The sequence below is a fragment of the Protopterus annectens genome, chromosome 1.part0 (assembly GCF_019279795.1).
Source record: "Protopterus annectens isolate FY-2018-M chromosome 1.part0, PAN1.0, whole genome shotgun sequence".
NCBI classification, from domain to species: domain Eukaryota; kingdom Metazoa; phylum Chordata; order Ceratodontiformes; family Protopteridae; genus Protopterus; species Protopterus annectens.
In genome coordinates, this window is record NC_056725.1 from 236,883,667 (window position 1) to 236,904,149 (window position 20,483).

General features: G+C 37.5%; 1 protein-coding gene across 5 annotated transcripts in view; it reads right to left on the reverse strand.

Moving 5' to 3' along the window:
* Positions 1 to 20,483, reverse strand: part of ADGRG6 (adhesion G protein-coupled receptor G6) — a 1,156,656-nt gene that overhangs the window by 67,523 nt on the left and 1,068,650 nt on the right. For all 5 annotated transcript variants that reach the window (XM_044058511.1, XM_044058431.1, XM_044058747.1 and 2 more), the window contains one exon: positions 17,479 to 17,762. In XM_044058511.1, coding sequence (XP_043914446.1) covers positions 17,479 to 17,762 — 284 coding nt within the window. The remainder of the gene's footprint in view (positions 1 to 17,478; positions 17,763 to 20,483) is intronic.

Below are 20,483 nucleotides of genomic sequence, written 5' to 3' on the forward strand. Positions count from 1 at the left end.
TCTCCCATGAGACCTGACCTTACAGTGCCCATCTGTAATGAATGGAGATTGAAAGATCCCACAGAGAGAAATGAAATATGATACTGGGAGCCTTAATTTGTGCAGCAGCTGGTCAACAGTCCCTAGATCTACCATACCTCTCAGCATGCTGAAATCAAGCTGCTAAACTGGCCAGAAAATGAGAAATGGCCTGAGGATGTGCCTGACCTGACCTAATTGAAGAGTCCATCTTTCCACAGGCCCAGCCTAGCCATTATTCTAGCCTAATTTCTGGCTTTTGCTGGGACTCAGAGAGATTTTCACCCAGTGTGCTGCCTCCTTACCACATGGAAATCTGTCCTAAGGCACAAACAATCACACCCAAGATTAATCAAATCTGACTTACGTACACCATACTCATGGCTTTTTATCTCTGTGCCAAACGCTGCAAGATAAACTGATGACTGGTTTGCTTCATTTCACTTACCTGTCAGGTTTGGCACTCAGTATGAGGAAATCACTTATTTTGCCATTTAAACGAGTCTGTAAACAACTAAAATTACAGTTGGCTTCCACTAACCTTACACTTCTCAGAGAATATGAAACATTCATTTTTAAGAAGTTAGAGACTAACTTTCTAGCAGTGATGAATTAAATACATTATCAGTTAAGTCATGGGAATTACTGCAGCTTCTTTTTTGGATAATTTATTCCTCATAAAATTGAGGATTTTGAAAAAACTTACTTTTTCTGCTTAGTCATTTTCAAGCAGTAAGATTAAGATAATGGCTTGATAATTCAAAGATGCAATGGGGAAATACTTCTGGGATTCAGAGGCTACTAGACTGTGTCAGGAGAAGGTTTTACTGAGCCCTTCCTTACAAACTCATCATCTTCCCTATTTAAAAAGATATATCAGTGACTCTTATGTCTCCCAGTTTATCTCTTGCTTCTTTGATCCTTTCAAGTTGTTATCTCCTAGCTGAACATTATAGTTGTTCATGACAATTATAAAATGCATATTTCTGCGTCATTGAAAGTGGACAAAACAAAACTAAAAAGGCATTGACAACAAATATATCTTTTTAGAATAGTGGATGAAAATGTAGTTCATTAACTTGGCCTTATCCATCAAATCCAGCAGTTTGTTAATCTATTGAGTTATGAACTTTGCTTCAAAATAATTGGTCTAGCACATAATCCACCAAAATATCCTGTAGTTTTTCACACTAATTTATAATATCTACCACTGTTAGTGAGACATAAAAGACAGACGGCCATGTTATGAATACATTACAACAAGGAGATGGATATGCATTCGTTAAGTGGGTAACTTTGTGTGGGGGGAATAAGTGAGTGATCTAGTCCTTTTCAGAATTTAATGAGACACATATTCAGACTATCTGTGGTATGATGGAGTAAGAAAGGCCCACCTTCACCACGTCTGGTGATGTCCTCCTGATAATACATGCCTGATTTTAAGTCATGCTCCACCAAGTGAACAGTCACAATGATTCTTCTTTAATCAGGAATAATATCAATAGTCACAATTAAATACATTGTGTACTTCTGCAATTGCTTAAATTTTATAGCCACTTTCCTCTCCCAGTCACTTGTTAGCTTATTTCTGTTTTTTCCTGATTTCCCCCATCTTTTCAACACCCCCCCCCCCTGTTCCCCAGTTGCTGATTTCTGGACAACTCCAGACATGACCCTTCATCAGGTGGTTCCCCCAACTTCTCAGGGCATCTGATTTTTGGTGTACTTTGCCTAGAGACAAAGGGATATTGAATCAAGTGAACAGCTATGGACCTGGTACCAGGAGCTATCATTCACATGGTGGCTGATTGCAGTCCTGAACAAAGTGAATGAGATATGGAATGATGTCAGTGCACCTGGTGCAAGCATTCACCCACCAACATCTTGATGTCACTGCAACTCCCACAGAGGGGTATTTTACAAAACTCCTGGTCTCTACCACGGGTCATACAGGTAGTAAATAACTTGGTAATCCTCTAGCTTGCATAAGGGAATTAATCCTACCCTAACTGGTCTATCCTACCACCAGTATGAGTCTGCAATAGAGCTGAAGTCAGTGGTAGTAGTGCAGGTGGATACTTTGCTTTGTCACTATCAGGCTGACCTGTCATCTACATTTACTGCATAGGGAAATATGCAAGCCTCCTCCCAGAATCATATGTGATGGTGGACTTCTTGCAAACTCAGGACAATGTTTTGTTTACAAGTCTAAACTATTTATGAATAAAACCCACAATTTACCCAGTAGGTGGCAGTCTGCAAACCACTTTTGCAGCATGCGTGGCACCTGATAGATTTTGTTTTATATTTTATGTATGTTGCCATTATAGTAGTTTCCCGGTAGAAATGTAGCTTTATTTCATTCTTAGCCAAGTAAACCGTCTAAATAAAAGTTTCTCTTTTCAGGTTTGATATGGAAGCACTGTCTGATTAAGTGACTTGCTCAGATTTATACAGTAAGTAAGGACTATGAGACTTAGTCTGTAATACTGCCAAAGGCAGACTGGCTTGCAGAGTACAGAAGGTCTGAGAATCTACAGTCTATTTACCTAATACATATAATTCCCAACAGAGGTGATACCTGTATCTGTACAAAGAGAAAGGTGGCATCTTGTATGGAAAGTCCAGATCACCACAATGGAAAGGAGAATTGCTCCCAAGGCAGTTTTTGTTTGCTTACTAGATGCCTCAGACTACTTACTAGTCTTCTGAGTGCCTGTGGAAGGGTCATGTGACAAATTCCTGCTTTATATTATTACAATAGAATGAAAGCAATAAAAGAATAGTTATTTTATTTTATTTATTTATTTTTTGCATTGTTTTTACCCCATATTTTCTGGCCATCAAGACTGTAAGTGTCAATCATCCATGCAGCCATGATTGTGCTTTCTGATCTCATCAGAATCCTGGCGATGAAAGCGTTTTTTGTTTAGTCACCAAACCCCCATACTGACTAATGATGACATGAGCACTTGCATTCCTGAAGGGGCTGCCTATGCTAAATAATTAAATAACTTTCCACAGACCAGTTGAGAAGTTAAAGTATACATTTTTTGAATCCTGGATGAGTGCTTCGGTCTTCTAGGAGACTTCGTCAGAAGGTAGGCTTAAAACGTAACCCTTGGAGCTTCCTTTAGATCAAAAGGGTAATCCACACCAAGTCACACTTTCTAATTTGAACCCTCTGGTTTATCTTACTTATTCCTGGGTTCAAATCCCTATGGAGTCAGGAAACCAGGCTGGTTCAGAGAGTGACTTCCTTACCACTGAAAATCTAATTCCTCATATTATCAGTAACTTAGGAAATATTTTTCCCAAAAATCTCAAAATATTTGCCATATTTTGCATTTTGTTGTAGACTACAATTACCACTATAGGAGCTGTCCTGCATTAAATCAGATGAAAGTGCTAATGCTATACCTCACAACCATAATACACAACTGGATGTAGAAATTATGGGTACCAGTACTGCCTCCCTTCAACCATTATGGACAGACCTCACCGGCAGTACCATGGTCTTCAAAGGGAACACACTGGTTTCCCTAGCTCTATATGTTCTCTTTATACTTTCTCCTGTGCTCTGAGCTATGCTGTTTCTGAATCTTTTAGAATGAAGTGTAGTTGTGTACCCACCCTTGAAGGCTTGTGCACGTCTTCATTTGCATACATTATATCATGATGCATTCAGGACTTCATTTGGAATTAGTTTCATTCATAATGTAAATCTGAGGTAAATCTACAAGTATAAATTGAAAAATGGCACTAGCTTTTTGTCTGCTAGTGTTAATGGTGCCAGTGTTTGTTGAAGTCTCTAGTTGTAATTACTATTTGCCATAAGTCACACTGCTCATGCAGCTGCATTGGTTCTTTTGCATTCTTTGAAGTATATAAATAAACAGTATCACCTGCTGTTGCAATTCTTGTCTAAGGACTGGATCTATGAACATCATGTCCCATGGATAAGGCTGGTACCAGAGGCATAACTCTGGTGGGGTGAAAGGGGCAAAGAGTTAGGAAGCATGATCATCAGGTACCATTTGGTCTTCAGTGCACTGCCAACATTCAGAAATGAATGCTAGGACTGCATTTATGGTCAGAACTGAAGAACTTTAGCAGTCCGCATTTGCCATAATCTGTATCAGCTTCTTGCTACATTTAAATATAGCAAACAAAATGCCACAGGTTGTTAGGAGAAGTGATTTTTTTCTTTTTGTTTTTTGTTCTTTTTTTCTTCACAAGTGGTGTTGGGCCTCAACTTAAAGTTGATAAGTGTGCCAGATTATGCTCAACAACAAAAAGCTAGCTATACCACTAGCTGATACACATTAGAAATGAATAGCAAAGTCCGATGTGATTCATCAAGATAAATACACAATGAAGTAAAACATTTATGTAGTCTTATCCCAAGGTGTAGCCATAATACTCTGTAAACAGAGTAAACATGCAACTGTACTTTACCAACAAAAATGATACAAATTCCCAAGCACTGCACCAAATGCTTGTTGCTTGATCTCAAATGGATAACTTATGGGACTAAAACCTACAGATTGCTTGTGATCACACTACTTCCTTTTCCATGTTGAAGTGTTAGACATCTATCGGTATTATGCAACAGTATCAGCACAAAACAAGCAAACAAGAAAACAGTTAAAACACTATTTTTTCACAATAGGAAAGCTTATGTGGCTCATATAGCCACCTGCAGTACAAACAAACCTTAGTACTGCACCGAACACTCTAACCCAAAGATTCCTGGAGTTCATAAACTCAAATGCCATGGAACAACTAGTCACCATCCCCACAAGAGGAGAAAACATACTTGATCTCATCATCACGAACATGGGATCAAAATGTTCAACAACGGAAGTATACCCCTCACTGGTGAGATCAGATCATAAACTAATCTCGCTGGAGGTCCTCATCCCGCCCCCACCTGAAACAAAAAAGACCACAGTGAAAAACTTCTCAAAAGCCGATTTCACACTTCTAAAAACTAGTGTGGTCTCCTTTAAGGCCCCTGAGCCAGTGGTAAACATTACTCAAACCGCTGAATCACTTACAAATGCCTTCTACCAGCACCTACAGGACTGCATGGATCAGGCAATCCCAAACAAAACTAAGACTCTCTGTACCAAAGGCAAGCGTCCAGTCTGGTGGACCCCAGCCATAAACAAGCTCTACAACAAAAGGAGGAAGCTACTACAAGATAGAGCAAAATCCTTGAAAGGTAAGACACCTTTGATCATTATAAGTAAAAACTAAGAGCTCTCATAAAATCATCCAAGGCAAATTTTGAGAGAAAAATCGCCAAGGACTCTAAAGAGAATCATAAGGCCTTCTTTAGCTATGTTAGAAACCTAGGAGGAAACTCCCAGATATGCTCAGAATTAGTTCAAAATGATGTGAAAATTACTGAACCTACACACATTGCCAACATACTGGCTGACAGGTTCAGTGCAAACTCCCCCTTCCCCAAAAGGAGAGATATCTATTCCAGAGGATTGTAGCCCCCAAACATCTCCAACGCCCAGGTGAGAACTGCCCTCACTAAGGCAAAAAACACAGCATCCATGGGACCGGATGGTGTCCCCGGCTGTGTGCTTCACGAACTCAATGAGGAATTAAACCCACAGTTAGGACAGCTGTTTAATCTTAGCCTCACCTCAGGATACGTACCCAAGGAGTGGCGCAGCGACTGTGGTCCCACTTCATAAGGCGGTGCCTCCACAGACCCTGGAAATTACCGCCCCATTAGCTTGACAAGCCTTATCTGCAAAGCCATGGAGAGGATCATAATGGAACTCATAAATAAAGACATAGGGAACTTGCAGACTTTGGATCCAACCCAGTTTGGCTTTGTCAAAGGCAGATCCTGTCTCTTAAACTTGGTTGACTTTTTCGAGACTGTCACCAAGGCCATTGATGAGGAAAGGCAGTCCATACAGCCTACCTCGACCTGGCAAAGGCCTTGACACAATACCCCACTCAGGTATCATCGAAAAACTCATCAGCTTGAATGTAAACCCATACATCACAAGATGGGTTGCAAACTGGCTAAGTGACAGAACCCACAGGGTCAGAGTTGCTGGAGCCATGTCAGACTCAAAGCCTGTCACAAGTGGTGTCCCACAGGGCTCAGTCCTGGGTCCACTCTTGTTTGGCATCTACTTTTCTGAAGTACAAGCAAACACAGGAGGGTTATGGCTGACAAAGTTTGCAGATGACTGCAAACTGGGCCATAGTCGAAAACACATCTGACACAGATATCCTCCAGAAGGGCCTCACAGAAACGGATAACTGGTGCCAGAGCCATGGCCTGAAGTTAAACGCCAAAAAATGCATAGTCATACCCTTCGGGAAAAACAAGGTTACCCCTAGCTACCATATAGGTGGCAATCCACTGAGCACAGAAAAAGTCATCAGGGATCTGGGGACCCAGGTTGACAGTAGCCTTCGCTTGACACTCATGTTGCTAAAGTAGTTAGGAAAACCTTCTATATCGCCCACCTGATCATGAAGAGATTCACATCTAGATCAAGGGAGGTCATCGTCCCCCTGTACTCATCACTCATTAGACCTATGATTGAGTACAATGCCCCATTCGGAATGTATCTGACCAGACACCTGCTGCAGCTTGAAAGGCCCCAAAAGTTCCTCACCAAAAGGATAAAGGGTCTCAAAAATATGTCTTATGCTGCCCGACTGAAAGAACTCCAGCTCTATTCAGTCTCATACCGCTTGCTCAGAGGTGACCTGTGCCTGACATATAAGGCCATGTCAAACCCAGATTTGATGAATATGCTTCACCTCAAAAAATCTAGATCCCTCAGAACCACAAGGGCGGAGACTTAAACCTTGACACGGTTATAAATAGAACGTGCTGGAGGGACAGATTCATCACCCAGAGACTCCCTATGCTGTGGAACAAAATCCCGGTACATGTGAGGCAGAGCACCTCTCTGGCCTTGTTCAAGAGGAATCTTGACCAATGGATGGGAGATTGCAGATATACCCCAGGGATTACTTCAGTGTCACTGCTTGACAGAGGCACAGCAAAATGATAGGCATAGTTTTTATTCAAACTAAAGGGGTGGCGAAAGCCACATAACTATGGGCTAGGCTTATAAATGCCCTTGGGCAGATAGCCTAGTATGAACCTATGAACCTATGAACCTATGTCTCCCCTCCACACAGTGATACACCCAAGCTCCAACCAGTGAGAACAGTCTCTGTGCCAGATCTTCTTCTAACATAATATTGTAATGACCGTCGGTCTGTCTGCTATCATGCCTAATGACTGAAAGATTTTTATGAATCAGACATAGTATGCCTCCTTGCCCTACCTTCAGAAAAATAGCCACCTGTATGTACATTAAGATCGTGTCAGTCCTCTTCCTGTCTCTGTTATCCATCTTGGTCCGCACATAGTCTGAAGTGTTAGGCCATTTCAAATTCCTAAAACTGGATAGTACAAAGGAGTCTTGTAGAAATCCTCCCTGCAGGAGGAATAACAAGTGTATTCAGTTAAAAAAAAACATATTTATATTTGTTCTCTGATGGATGAGTGCCTTTGCTTTAACTACTTAACCTTACATAGGATTTCCCTTTTTATAAGGGTTTTCTTAGGAGGGAGACAGAAAGACTGTGGGGGGGGTTGTATAGATGCCATTTCCAGATTAATGGTTTGAAAAACATCTCATTTGAATAGAAATAAGAAGTAAACAGGTGGTTAGGACCCTTTCTGATCCACACCTTACCAGGTTATAACAGATGTATTTACATGGGGAGTTTATGGCTTAAGATTTTAAGAGTGAATAATAGTCCTTGGTTTGATCCACCCTGTCCCTGATATGATTTCACACATTAGTGTGGTGTCTTAATTAGGAACCTGGGTAGCATTGTTGGGTGTTCAATGTCCACTGTATATAAAATCAAACTCTAAGCCTCTCCTGAGGCCTTCTACATGTTTGCCACCTACATATTTGCGGTTGTAAGCCCAATAAAGCAACATTTTCATCCGATGTTTTCTGAAAGACTTGCATGCCCTCAACATTTCTAACCCTTAGTAGGAGAAAATCGCACTGCATTTCTGCTCTTATATTAAAACTTTTTTTCCTTAGGCAATAATATTACTGCCTTATACTTGGGTAATAATACTGCTACTACTGCCTTGTACTTAGGCAGTAATATTACTGACTTGTACTTAGGTAATAATACTGCTACTGCCTTGTACATAGGTAATACTGCTACTACTGCCTTGTACTTAGGCAGCAATCCTTCTGACTTGTACATACGTAGTAATACTTCTTCCTCTCTACTTGTCATGCTACAAAATATACCTCTAATGACTGAGTAGATTTTATTTATCATCATCTGTATGCTTGCATCAACATTCAGTTTCTTTTCCATTATAAGCCCAAGGTTTCTCACTTTTTCATCTCAAGGAGCAAACTTACTACATGGTACGTATATGTACAATAGATTGCTGGCATCAAAGTGGAGTATCTTTGATTTCTTAACATTGAAATCTATATTATTATGTTTACATTATACCCCTGTTTTATCCAACTATCCCTGCAGTCTCACCTTATCTTTTAAGTTGATCACAGATGTCCTCACTTTGAAGTAATTTGCAGATTTACTAAACTATATTCCTTCATGATACCGAAAGTGTGGCATAAATAATGCAAACAGTTTGGGCCCAAGAATGGACCACTGTATTACTCCTACAATTACTAATTTAATCCTTGACATGGAATCTGTGACTCTAATTCAACAAGTTCTACCACTCATCCACTTACCTATCCTTCTTTAAATATCAACCCCTATGTCACAAGATGGGTTGCAAACTGGCTCAGGGATAGAAACCACATGGTCAGAATTGCAGGTGCCATGTCAGACTCTAAACCAGTTACAAGTGGCGTCCCACAAGGCTCAGTCATGGGGCCTCTCTTGTTCGGTATATATTTCTCTGAGGTACAGGCTAACATGGGAGGACTATGGCTGACCAAGTTCGCAGATGACTGCAAACTGGGTGCCATAATCAACTCGCCAACTGACACAAGCATCCTCCAAAAGGGTCTCACAGAGACAGATAACTGGTGCCAGAGCCATGGCCTAAAGCTAAATGCCAAAAAGTGCATAGTCATCCCTTTTGGGAAAAACAAAGTGCCCACAAATTACCACATAGGTGGTAATCCGTTAAGTACAGAAAAAGTAATTAGGGATTTGGGGACCCAAGTAGATAGCAATCTCTCCTTTGATAATCACATTGCCAAAGTGGTTAGAAAGACCTTCTATATAGCCCACCTTATCACAAAAAGGGTTCACATCTAGATCAACAGAGGTCATTGTGCCCCTCTACTCATCACTCATCAGGCCCATAATTGAATACAATGCCCCATTTGGAATGTACCTTACCTGACACCTGCAGCAACAGGAAAGATCCCAAAAGTACCTCACCAAAGAGGATCAAGGGACTCAAACAGATGCCCTACGCAGTTAGGCTAAAGAAACTCCAGCTCTGCTTACCGCCTACTCAGAGGCGATCTGTGCCTGATGTCAAAAGCCATGTCCAAACCAGAATTAATGGACATGCTCCATCTCAGGAAATCCAAATCCCTTAGAGCTACACACTCCAGGGACTTAAACCTCAGCACAGAAATAAATAGGACATGCTGGAGGGACAGATTCATATCCCAGAGGCTCCCCTCACTCTGGAACAAAATCCCAATCCATGTTAGGCAGAGCCTCTCAATGACCCTCTTCAAGAGAAATCTTGACGAGTGGATGGGAGATCATAGGTTTACCCCTGGGATCTCTTCTGTGACCTACTATACAGAGGCACAGTCAACTAATCTAAAAGGGTGGCAAAAGCCAAACACACTCTGGCTAGGCTTATAAATGCCCTAGGGCAGATAGCCTAGTATCAACCTATGAACTTTCTACAAATAAATCCATTTAAATTGAGTTTGTTCACATCTCCCAAGATCTCATTATGTGGAACTGAGTTGAAAGCTTTAGCCAGATCAAGGTGCAATGTACCTACTGGCCAATCCTGATCTAATACCTTCCATAATAGCTAACAAAAGTTTACCAGATTTGATAGCCAGGAATGTCCTTCTGTAAATCCATGCCAGTATAAATCAGTATCTTGTTTCACCTACCCAGTCATCAATTTTCACAAGATATGCCCAAAGCATTTACTTAAGATGTATTTCATGCAACAAATATTTGTAATTGTCTATGAATGTTGGATTTCCTCCTTTTGAAACAGGGATAATAACAAATTCCTTCAAGGTTGTGAGAATAAATTCAGTTCTAAGTATTCTTTGATATAACGATTTCAGACAGAGGTCTATTTAATCAATTATTTTAGGTAAGAAAGAAACTATTTAGCCTATCTGGACCTGCTGCTGCATAGGTCTTAATTCTGTTAAGGGCTTTTAGCATCTATTTATTCTTTATTAAAGGACAAAAGTCCGACCTAAAATAATCTCATCCATCTTCCCTTGGAAATTTTTTTCTAGACTTCTCTGTAAATCTCTCAGCAAATATATTTGATAGCTGTCTAGACTCAGAAAGCAAAACTTTTACTTTTTTTCTTCTTACATTAATATCTACTTATCTATTACCCTAAAATCTCTCAAATGTTTAAATAAAATCTGTTTAATTATCCAAAGTATAACAACCTAACCTCTTTTCATTTCTGTTTTTTTTTTTTTTTTACTCGTATTAATTTTCTTGATCTAAATTTCAAATCCTGGTAACTTGATTTATTTCTCTGGTTAGGAGCTCACGTGTATACTTGCTAGAAGTGTTTTTTTCTGTTCTTCATCTCATCTAGTTTTTATTACAACTTAGATCTATTCCTTTCTCTGATATACTTTAAATTAGGTATGTATTTGTTTATCAAAGAAAAGATGTATTCATAAGAAGTAATCCAGCATTCTTTAATACCTGCCCAAGTCATTAGCTCTTCCCACCTCCATCCCCAAAGCTCATCAGTAGGCCTTCTTACACTTTATCTTTTATCAGGTAATCTTTCCTTTTAATTGAGTTTAACTTCCATGTAATACAGCAATGATCAGAGACACCAAGTTCTGGTCCTACTTTCTCATCCATAATTTATATCCTTGTTAATCCACATGACATCAAGTATGTTATTTCTAGTAAGTTATTATTTTTAGTAAGTTTTCTAACTTTCTGAACTTACTGTTACTCTGTGCTCACCCACAACATTGATCTGAATGTTTCGTTGTCAATTGCATGTCCATCCCAATCCACATTAGGAGTATTCAGATCTCCTGTAATGACATCATATCATATCCATTCCTAAAAAAAATTCAACAATTCCTAATGGAAGGATTCTATTTCCATCCTTGTTTATTTTTGTGGTTTATAAAACAAGGCAATATTCTATTCTAGTTTTTCCTTTGCCATATTCACCCCTATTAGTAATTAACACCAAGATATACAAGGGATGACTGATTATTTTTTCTCTGCTCATAAGTGGTCGCATGCCTAATCCCAGTTCGCTATAAAATGAAGTAATCACTGTTCTTAAATCTGGGCCATGTAAAGACTGATATACCATGCCTAAAATGTCACGCATACCCAACCAAAGTACCATGGCACTGAAACCACAATGACAAAATGGGTGAATAAATATGATAATCTGTAATTACAGTGCATTACCTTACATATCAATGGAAAAATGCATTTGTTGTATTCAGTGCTAAAGGTATATTTGAAGAGGTAGTACAAATTCATTTTATTTTCAATATAATGTACGTTTTATTTGGATATATTGATATTTCCAGTAACACACTCTGTGCACATATATATATATATATATATATATATATATATATATCTATATATATATATCTATATATATATGTATATATATTTAGTATAATCCAAAGACAGTAGCGAATACCAAAGCTGCGGTCACTGGTATAAACTTTTTATTGTACACGTAAAGCACAATAAAAAAAAAACAAAAATACAGATAAGCACTTTCAGATTTATAATAAGTCCTTCATCAGATCTAATTCTTTTGTCAGTCATCATCCAGATCTTGCGATTTGACGATTTTTGACGGGTGTGTTGTTTATGAACAGCAGTAGCTGTTCTGGTCAAAGGTCAAAATAACAAAATGCACATTTTTTTTTAAAATTAATATAACTATATACTATAAAAATAAATATCCTGTGTGTTAGTAAAAAAATCAAGTAATAAAATCAGTAAAACTAGTAAACAAATCCTACTTTAAACAAATCAAACCATGTGGTACATCAAATTAACCAATCAAAAACAAGTAAAATCCTACATTGTATTGGTTAAAGTGTATTTTCACTCTGCCAATCAAAAGGAAGTATCACAGTCATGTTCCTATCAAATTATATCAAAAATTGAGAATCAATAAACAACAAATAGTAAATAAAATACATTTGTATTCTCATTACCATACATAAAAATTGTTTCGTCAATCTTCATGATTTTCTATAACATCTTTAAATATGAACATTGCTGTATCATCACTATAAACTAAAGTGCATTGACTGTTCACATAAACAATAACAGCTCAAGAAGGGTGACGAAGCACATCAAAGATAATAAATATATATATACAAGTATAAAAATTCCCTTCAATTTTTTAGTATATAAATATGCTTCGATTCAACTTGTTAGAATCACATAATAAAACAAATATTACAAAACATAAACTCTTATTAATTCACAAATCATTTACTGAATCTCAAAGATTCAGCCTATCTGGTAAATGACATAGGAACCAATCAAAATTGAGATGCACCAAGAGTTGACCAATCATCTAAAAAGTGAAATGTTCCAATGAATAAGCACTAATCTTTATAAACAACACACCCATCAAAAATCGTTAAATGGCAAGATCGTATTTATACTGAATTGCCAAAGTTTAACCAGTCAAATACAAGTATACATACTCCATCAGGTACCAATCAGCACTTATAGTAGATCAGGAATCAGTCATCCCAGAGATGGAATGTTCCAATGAGATCCCATCATTGGTGTTCTTCACCAATCAAAACAAATACAGCTTCATGAAGGCAATATCTACTGAAAAACCATGCCTGTCTTGATGGAGCAGCTAAAACATCAAAAGGACATCTAGCATGTATTCTATCCAATTTAAAGTTTACAAATAAAGTGGTTGAAAACAAAATGATGCCAAATCAAAAAGAGAAATTCTTGTGTCTGGCACACAATTCGATCTGCCAATCAAGAGCATATATCACCATATGGAGAATCTTAAGCATGAATAGAAATACATCTGGCCTGTTTTGCACCAATCATCATGAGCCCAAGCAGCAAAGCAGCAAAACTCATAAACATTTGAGTATATCAATAGAAACTTTGATTAATTTTTTAATAAACAGAATAATTATCTTGAATAATAAACTATAAACAAAACTTATGACCAAATAGGAACCTATAAAAGCCTAATTTGCTTGACCAAAAGTGGAATACATTCCTGCTAGGAAATTTTGGCCTTGATGGATAAATTAATATTTGTTTAAATACAAATACTAAGTTGTGTCAATAACAGTTCCTCATTATAACATCACATCAATTACTGTAAATGAAAATTGATTAGAATGGACTATAATATGAGTAAGGTTTCATTGGTGGATAAACGTCAGACAAACCAGTTGGAGTAAACTTACTTTACTTTTCAACCAGTCATGTAGACAATAAAACTAACCAACTACCGTTCATCAATGCTGTTCCGCACCAATCACTGTACAATCATCCAAAAGCAACGAGAGCATAAACAGTCATCGATCATTATATATATATATATATATATATATATATATATATATATATATATATATTTATTTATTTATTGACATTTGGTAACCGGGAAAGTCCACTGGGTCAGAAACCCATTTTCAGTGGAGGCCCAGGGAGAAAAGGTTACAAAACATCATATCATATGAGCAGTTATATATAGAGTATAAGGAACACCACTTGCAGTCTTGCAGTTACAATTTTACATCAGTCATCAGTTACCAGTTCAAGTAAACATCATATATATCAACAAGTATTTACAGAACTTTAAGGTAGTTATAGTATGGGAATTATAAGCAATTTTATACAGGCATGTATAAACAACATCCACATCTCTTTCTCTCTCTCTCTCTCTCTTTTTTTTTCCATAAATCTGCTGCAAGAGCAGAATAAAGCAGCATGTAGAATAATATGCTCTAGAGGTATAGTAAAACAAATATTTAGTGACCAAAAACAAAGGTTTATGAGTTAAAGGACATTATTTGATGAAGACTAGTGACAGAGACAGTGACCTATTTAAGGAGGTTTAGGTGAGTTGTTACAGGAACATGTTTGATTATTGAGGTAATGGGATTTTGGTGCAGTTTTGAATGCTTTTAAGGAGTCTATATGAGTAATGGAAGAGGGTAGTAAATTCCAAGCTATGGTGATGATGAAGGTATAGAGGCTTTGTCCAGTGTGTTTGTTTGGCTTGGATATGCTTAGGAGCTGTTTGCTTGAGGACCTAAGATTAGATGTAGGGGTGTATGTATGTAGGATGGTTTGAAGAGAAGGGCAAAAGTTGGGGTTATATAGTAGTTTGTGTCTGTTAGTTGGGTGTATTGTAGATAGTGGGAGAAGTTGAGTGAGTTTATACTTTTTAAGGCAAGACAATGATGGGTTTGACTTGGCATATTGCAGGCAAATTTTGCTATTTTAACATAGCAGGACTGTAATTTATTTTTAGGAGTTGTATGTATGTTGGTAAAAATAGGGCTACCATAAAGAAGGGTGGGGAGGAGAAGACAGTTGGCCACTTTTAACCTGGTGGGTCTGTTCATAAAATATTTATGCTTGTATAGTTTATCAGCTTTGATACTGGTTTTCTTGATTACATTATGAATGTGATTATCAAAGGAGAGTTTGTCATCAAGTGTGACACCTAGATGTTTTGAGGATTTTACTTGTTCTATTTTGGTATTATTTTGTGAAATGATTTTGAAGTCTTGATTTAAGGGTTTGGATGAAAATATTAGGAGTTTAGATTTTTGGGGGTTGAGTAGAAGTTGGGCATTATTCAGCCAGGATTCAATAGAAGTGAAGGCTTTTTGTGTTAGATATTGCAGGTCTGTCAGGTTGCTGGTGCAGGAGATTATTGTAGAATCATCTGCATGTTGGATTAGAGTACTAAGATATGAAGCTTTGTGGAGGTTATTGATGAAAATGTTAAATAATAGTGGCTTAAGAATGGACCCCTGGGGAACTTCTGTTTTGTTTAGGAGATATTCGGATTGCTTGTTCTGCCATTTGACAGATTGATTCCTGTCAGGAAGATAGTTGGAGAACCAAGTCAGTGAATGTGGTGAACAATTTAAGGACTGTAGTTGTAGTAGTAGTTTAGGGTGTGAAACTGTATCAAAAGCCTTGGATAGATCCAATAAGATAACAGAGGTTGTTAGACCAGCATCTAAGGCTTTGTTAACAGTGTTGGTAAACGAAACTAAGGCAGTGGTAGTGCTGTGTACAGGGAGGAAGCCATGTTGAGTGGAGGCAAGTAAGTTATTGTTGATGAGATATTTTAACAGTTGAGTGTGTATGTACTTTTCTAGGATTTTAGATAGAGGAGAGAGTACAGCGATGGGCCGGTAATTCGATCACTACCATTACCACCTTTATGTGCTGGAGTTATAATGGATTTTTTCCAAAGATGTGGAATGTATGATTCAAAGATGGATCAATCATTGAGAATGCTAATAGGGTATGCTATAGCATCTGAAGCAAATTTTAAGTATTCTGCTGGAAGTTTGTCAGCAGAGGGGGAGCATGACTTTAGTTTAGTTAACAGTTTATGCACTAGAGAGGTGGGACAGGTTGTATAGTAAAAGTACAAGTGAGTGAGCTGCTATCTGAGGTGTAATTTAAAGGGGGGAGCTTGTGTTTGACTTAAGAGAGGGGGGATCTGTGTTGCTATCTGATTTATTTGAGGTAGAGTTTGTTTGAGTAGAGAAGTCATTGACAAGTTTTTGAAAAGTTTCAATGAAGTGGGTGTTAAAGGCCTGGGCAATTTCAAGTGGGTCTTTATCAGATGATGCTGCAGGATTTTGTTGGTTTCCAGGGTTAGAAAGTGAGGTAATAGATGTCCAGAACTTTTGTGGATTTTTGTTTTGGGAGTCTAGTTGAGTGGAGAAGCAGTTTATTTTGTTGGTAATGACCAGCTTTTTAGAAGTGTTACGGAGTTGTTTGTATTTTATTTTGCTTGGTGGGGTTCTATTTTTACGCTATTCATTCCATGCTCTGCCCTTAGCAATGAGTCTGTTTAGCATTTGTTGTAAGCCAAGGGGCATGGATATGCTTAATTTGTTTTGTTCACATAGGGGCGAGACTGTTGAGAGTATTAAGAAAGACATTATTGAAGTACTCTACTGCTTCGTCTAGTGGAAGTATTTTAGTTGGGTACCAGTTCTGGGCCTTTAAAATGTCTATAAATACCTTTTGACTAAAGTGGATAAGTTTTGTACAGATGGGGTTTTGTTGTTTGTGTTGGGTTCTGTGAGTGAAGATATGTACATGGTCACTAGAGATGCTTGGGAGGGTTCCTGTGCAAGTGTATTTATGGGGGAGAGAGACAAGAATCCAATCAAGGGTGGATTCATTTTGTTTATTTACTATATGTGTAGGATATGTGATGAGTTGGGTAAACCTATACAGGTTTATACTATTATAGGGGTAGTTAGAGATGAAAGTTTGCCAGCTTATGTGACCATCTAACATGAAGTGTGTTAATATTCATTTTTGTGGATGTTCCGGTTCTACTCCTGTAAGAGCCATTGTTTATAATGCTGGAAATTGAAGAAAAACAGGAAAGAAATATCATTCCTTTGCTGTGTGTACTCTGTTTTTGGATGACAGAAGGCAATGCAGTACCTCAGAAATTCATTGTGGCTGCTGTGCTAATCTGTCATCCCAAGTAGTGCACAGTTATCAGCCAAATTAACAGATGTGATTGCACTCCAGATAACATTAGGTTTGTAAATTCATGGCCTTTACCAACACACATAACTCTGAAGTGTTTTAGTGTTGCAAGCCCAGCTCCCCTTTTGGAATTGAACACAGGACTCTACCAGTCTATATTAGCATACATGTGCAGACTGAGGCCCGGTGGAACCCTTGGTTTTGGACTCATGCTTAAAGTAACTGCTCAGTGCAGCAAATTACTCCACAACCAGATCCTTTTTTTAAATCTGAGCGAGTACATCCTACACTTTATATACATATACAGACTTCACTTTTCTCAGTTTTTAACTTAACATTTTTAAGGACATGATTTTCAATAGAGATTTTTATCTAGATTTTTTATTTTATTTTACAGTGTAGAATGCTGCTGTCCAGTAATTCTGATAAATTACATTTCTTAGGGCTTACCTTGTAAAGAGTTGCAGATTGTAAAAAGGTAGAAAAAGGGAACGGTCAGAGGTCCCCATGCAAAGAAGGCAAACCCCCAAGTCATGCCTAGCAGGAAGGTCAAGCTAACGGAACTCCTGAGATTTCGCATGATCTCTTCTGTTGCGCTCTGGTGACATCTCTTTCCATTTCTTCCGCATATCTGAAGCATCACCACAATAAACATGGCTATGTTCATTAGGAAAACAACACAGAAATACCCAACGCATGTCACATAGAACACTGTTCTGTTTAAGATCCAGCAACTGTAAAGACAGAAATAAACACTTGGTTTTCATTCTCATTTACAATAAAAATCATGTAAGGTCACTTGCAGGTCAGGCAAATGTTAACAATAATTCATTTCCTGAAAAGAACTAACATTGAAGTAAGAATTGCTATAAGTGAGAACATCCATCAGTGTAACGTTTCACATTTTTAATGCAAGAAGTGGCATGTTTAACATTCTGTAATTATTTTATCCTAAGACTAATGTGCATTTTGGACAAATTTCTGAACTGCTTTGTAGATAACTAAGACTTTTGTGCTTCCTACTTTCGTGAACTGTCATTTGTACAGCATGCAAAAGGATGTAAAACATAAAGTTTGGCTGTATTAGTACCTGCCAAGCCAACAGACAATGCTAAAACTAAGTATCTCAAAGCAATTAACAGTTTGAGGATTTTACAGGACTGATAAAAACTCATAATAAACACCTAGCAAAGTGTTTTAAAAAGGTTATATTTTACAGAAACTGAGCATCATTCCATATATTAAAATTGTTCAATATCAAGAACATACAGGGCTATAATTGGGTCTGTGATTGCAGCTACATTATTATGTGTTTGAGACATGCATGCCGAGAAATTGACCTTGAAAGCAAAGCTGGAGAGGTACATGTTGGCATCCATGTCGAGAACACATAATAATGAGTTGTGATAGGTGAGATCCAATAATAACTCTGCAGTTAATAGAGTCTTATCTACTCCATCAGTTACAAAGAATAAAGAAACTGTGATGTGTTTTACTGGCTTTGAAAGCAAGTAAAGCACTTAGTAAGTGCTGTCACATAGACAGCAAGTAAAGAAAAAGTCACTGACAGTTTTTTAAATGCTGCCCTAATTTAAATAAGTTACTTACAGACTGATGGCTGGGACCGCTGAGAGTAAAGGTGCATCTCTTCCCTTATACCAAACAGTAACAGTGCTTACGGGTGTGTGTAAAAAATTTTACACACCTCTGAAAACATTTTTACAGTTGGATCTCACTCTATGGTGGCACATAACAGGTTTATCTTTCTGATTTTAGAGCGCAGTCATGGTGCTCCATGCTCTACAAATGTTTTAATTTTAATAAACACTATACATACATATGTACTTACATACATACATATATACATACATACATACATAAAATGAGAGGAAATGTAAATGCTACATCTGTAGATATTTATTTTATTTATTATTTATTTTATTTTATTTTACATTTGTTGACCGGGCTAGTCTGGCTGGATACATGTCCATTTTCAGCAGAGGCCCGAGGAGAAAAGCTCCACTATATACTAGTAAAAACATTCAAAAAGCACAATAAAAGAAACAAAAGAAACAAAAATTATAAGAATGTAAAGAACAAATTCAATGTAGTATAGTTACATTTGCAGTAGCTTGTTAAGATAGGTAAACAAAACAAAGGAGAAATACAGAGGGGATCCATGATCCCCTATTTTTTCATAACAACTATAAGAATCAAAAATATTTACAATATTAAGAATTATGATAAAACAATTAGTGCCTGGGCACTAGTTCTAGGAAACAGGACAGATATTCCTCTTTAATGCATTGCTAATGTAAAACTTCTTTCTGAAACTCAGAACCCAGGATGGACTCTGAAAGTATGGCTTTTCTCTCTAAAGGTATGCACATTCCCAAAGTCTAATGAGGTCTTATGGTACTAAAATTTAATAAAAAGGGATGTATGACTACAAATGTGACAGCAAACTGGCACAATATATCAGGAGGATTTTTGTCAGAGCAAGCCTGTACTTTCTATTCATTATTTTGTTTTATAATTAACAAAACAAGATAAGAACTAGAAGACATAATAAAGTTTATGTCATTCAAGCATTCCTGTTATATCACATAGTTAAGATGATTAAATAAGAATCCACTAAAAAAATGAATAAACTGAAGTCCCTTCAACCAGTCTAACAGCCTGTCATCCAGTAAGCATTACGGCAATACCAGTCCTGAATTCTACAGTGGTGGACAAACAACAGCATTACGGAAAAAGCACAGAGATCATTATCGTCCAAGTTAATGTAGCAAAAAGGAAATATCAGAAATTATTTGTTTACTTATTTATTTATAGAAAGTGAACTGCTTATCAGCAAAGTCTTTTAGATATGTAAAAAACAAAAACAACTACATTACAAAAAATAAATACTTAAAGGATTCCTTGCTGCGTGTTCTGTTCAAAGACAGTAGCTGTTTCCAAAGTACTGGTATGAAATGAGCAAAGGGCAATCACCCAGAGCATTTGCAACTCTTCCTCTGATGGCCTTGGGGACTTAAGTAACTTACATAGGGCTTTGGTAATTCTTTCAAATAAAAACTGCTCTGGCAGTGAGACAGACAGTTGATGACAAGTACCATTACTTTGTTGGCCTCGGTTTTTGTTGTAGTTGAGTTTCTCATAATTCTAAACATAACCAAATTTTACTAGAGTAAAACCTAGCACATAACACTAAGAGAAAGATAGATAAAACAGTTTATCAGCATAAAGATTTATTTGTTTAACATTTGTTTACCAGGAAAGTCCAGCTTGGAACAAAACCAGTTTTCAGTGCAGATCCGGGGAAAAACACTCCAGATGCATCTCTTTGTAATGTCAGAGGAAACCGGAGCACCCAGAGGTAACCCACACAAATGGCACTCCAACTGAGAATCAAACCAGAGAACTTCTTGGTGTAAGGCAACAACAGAACCACT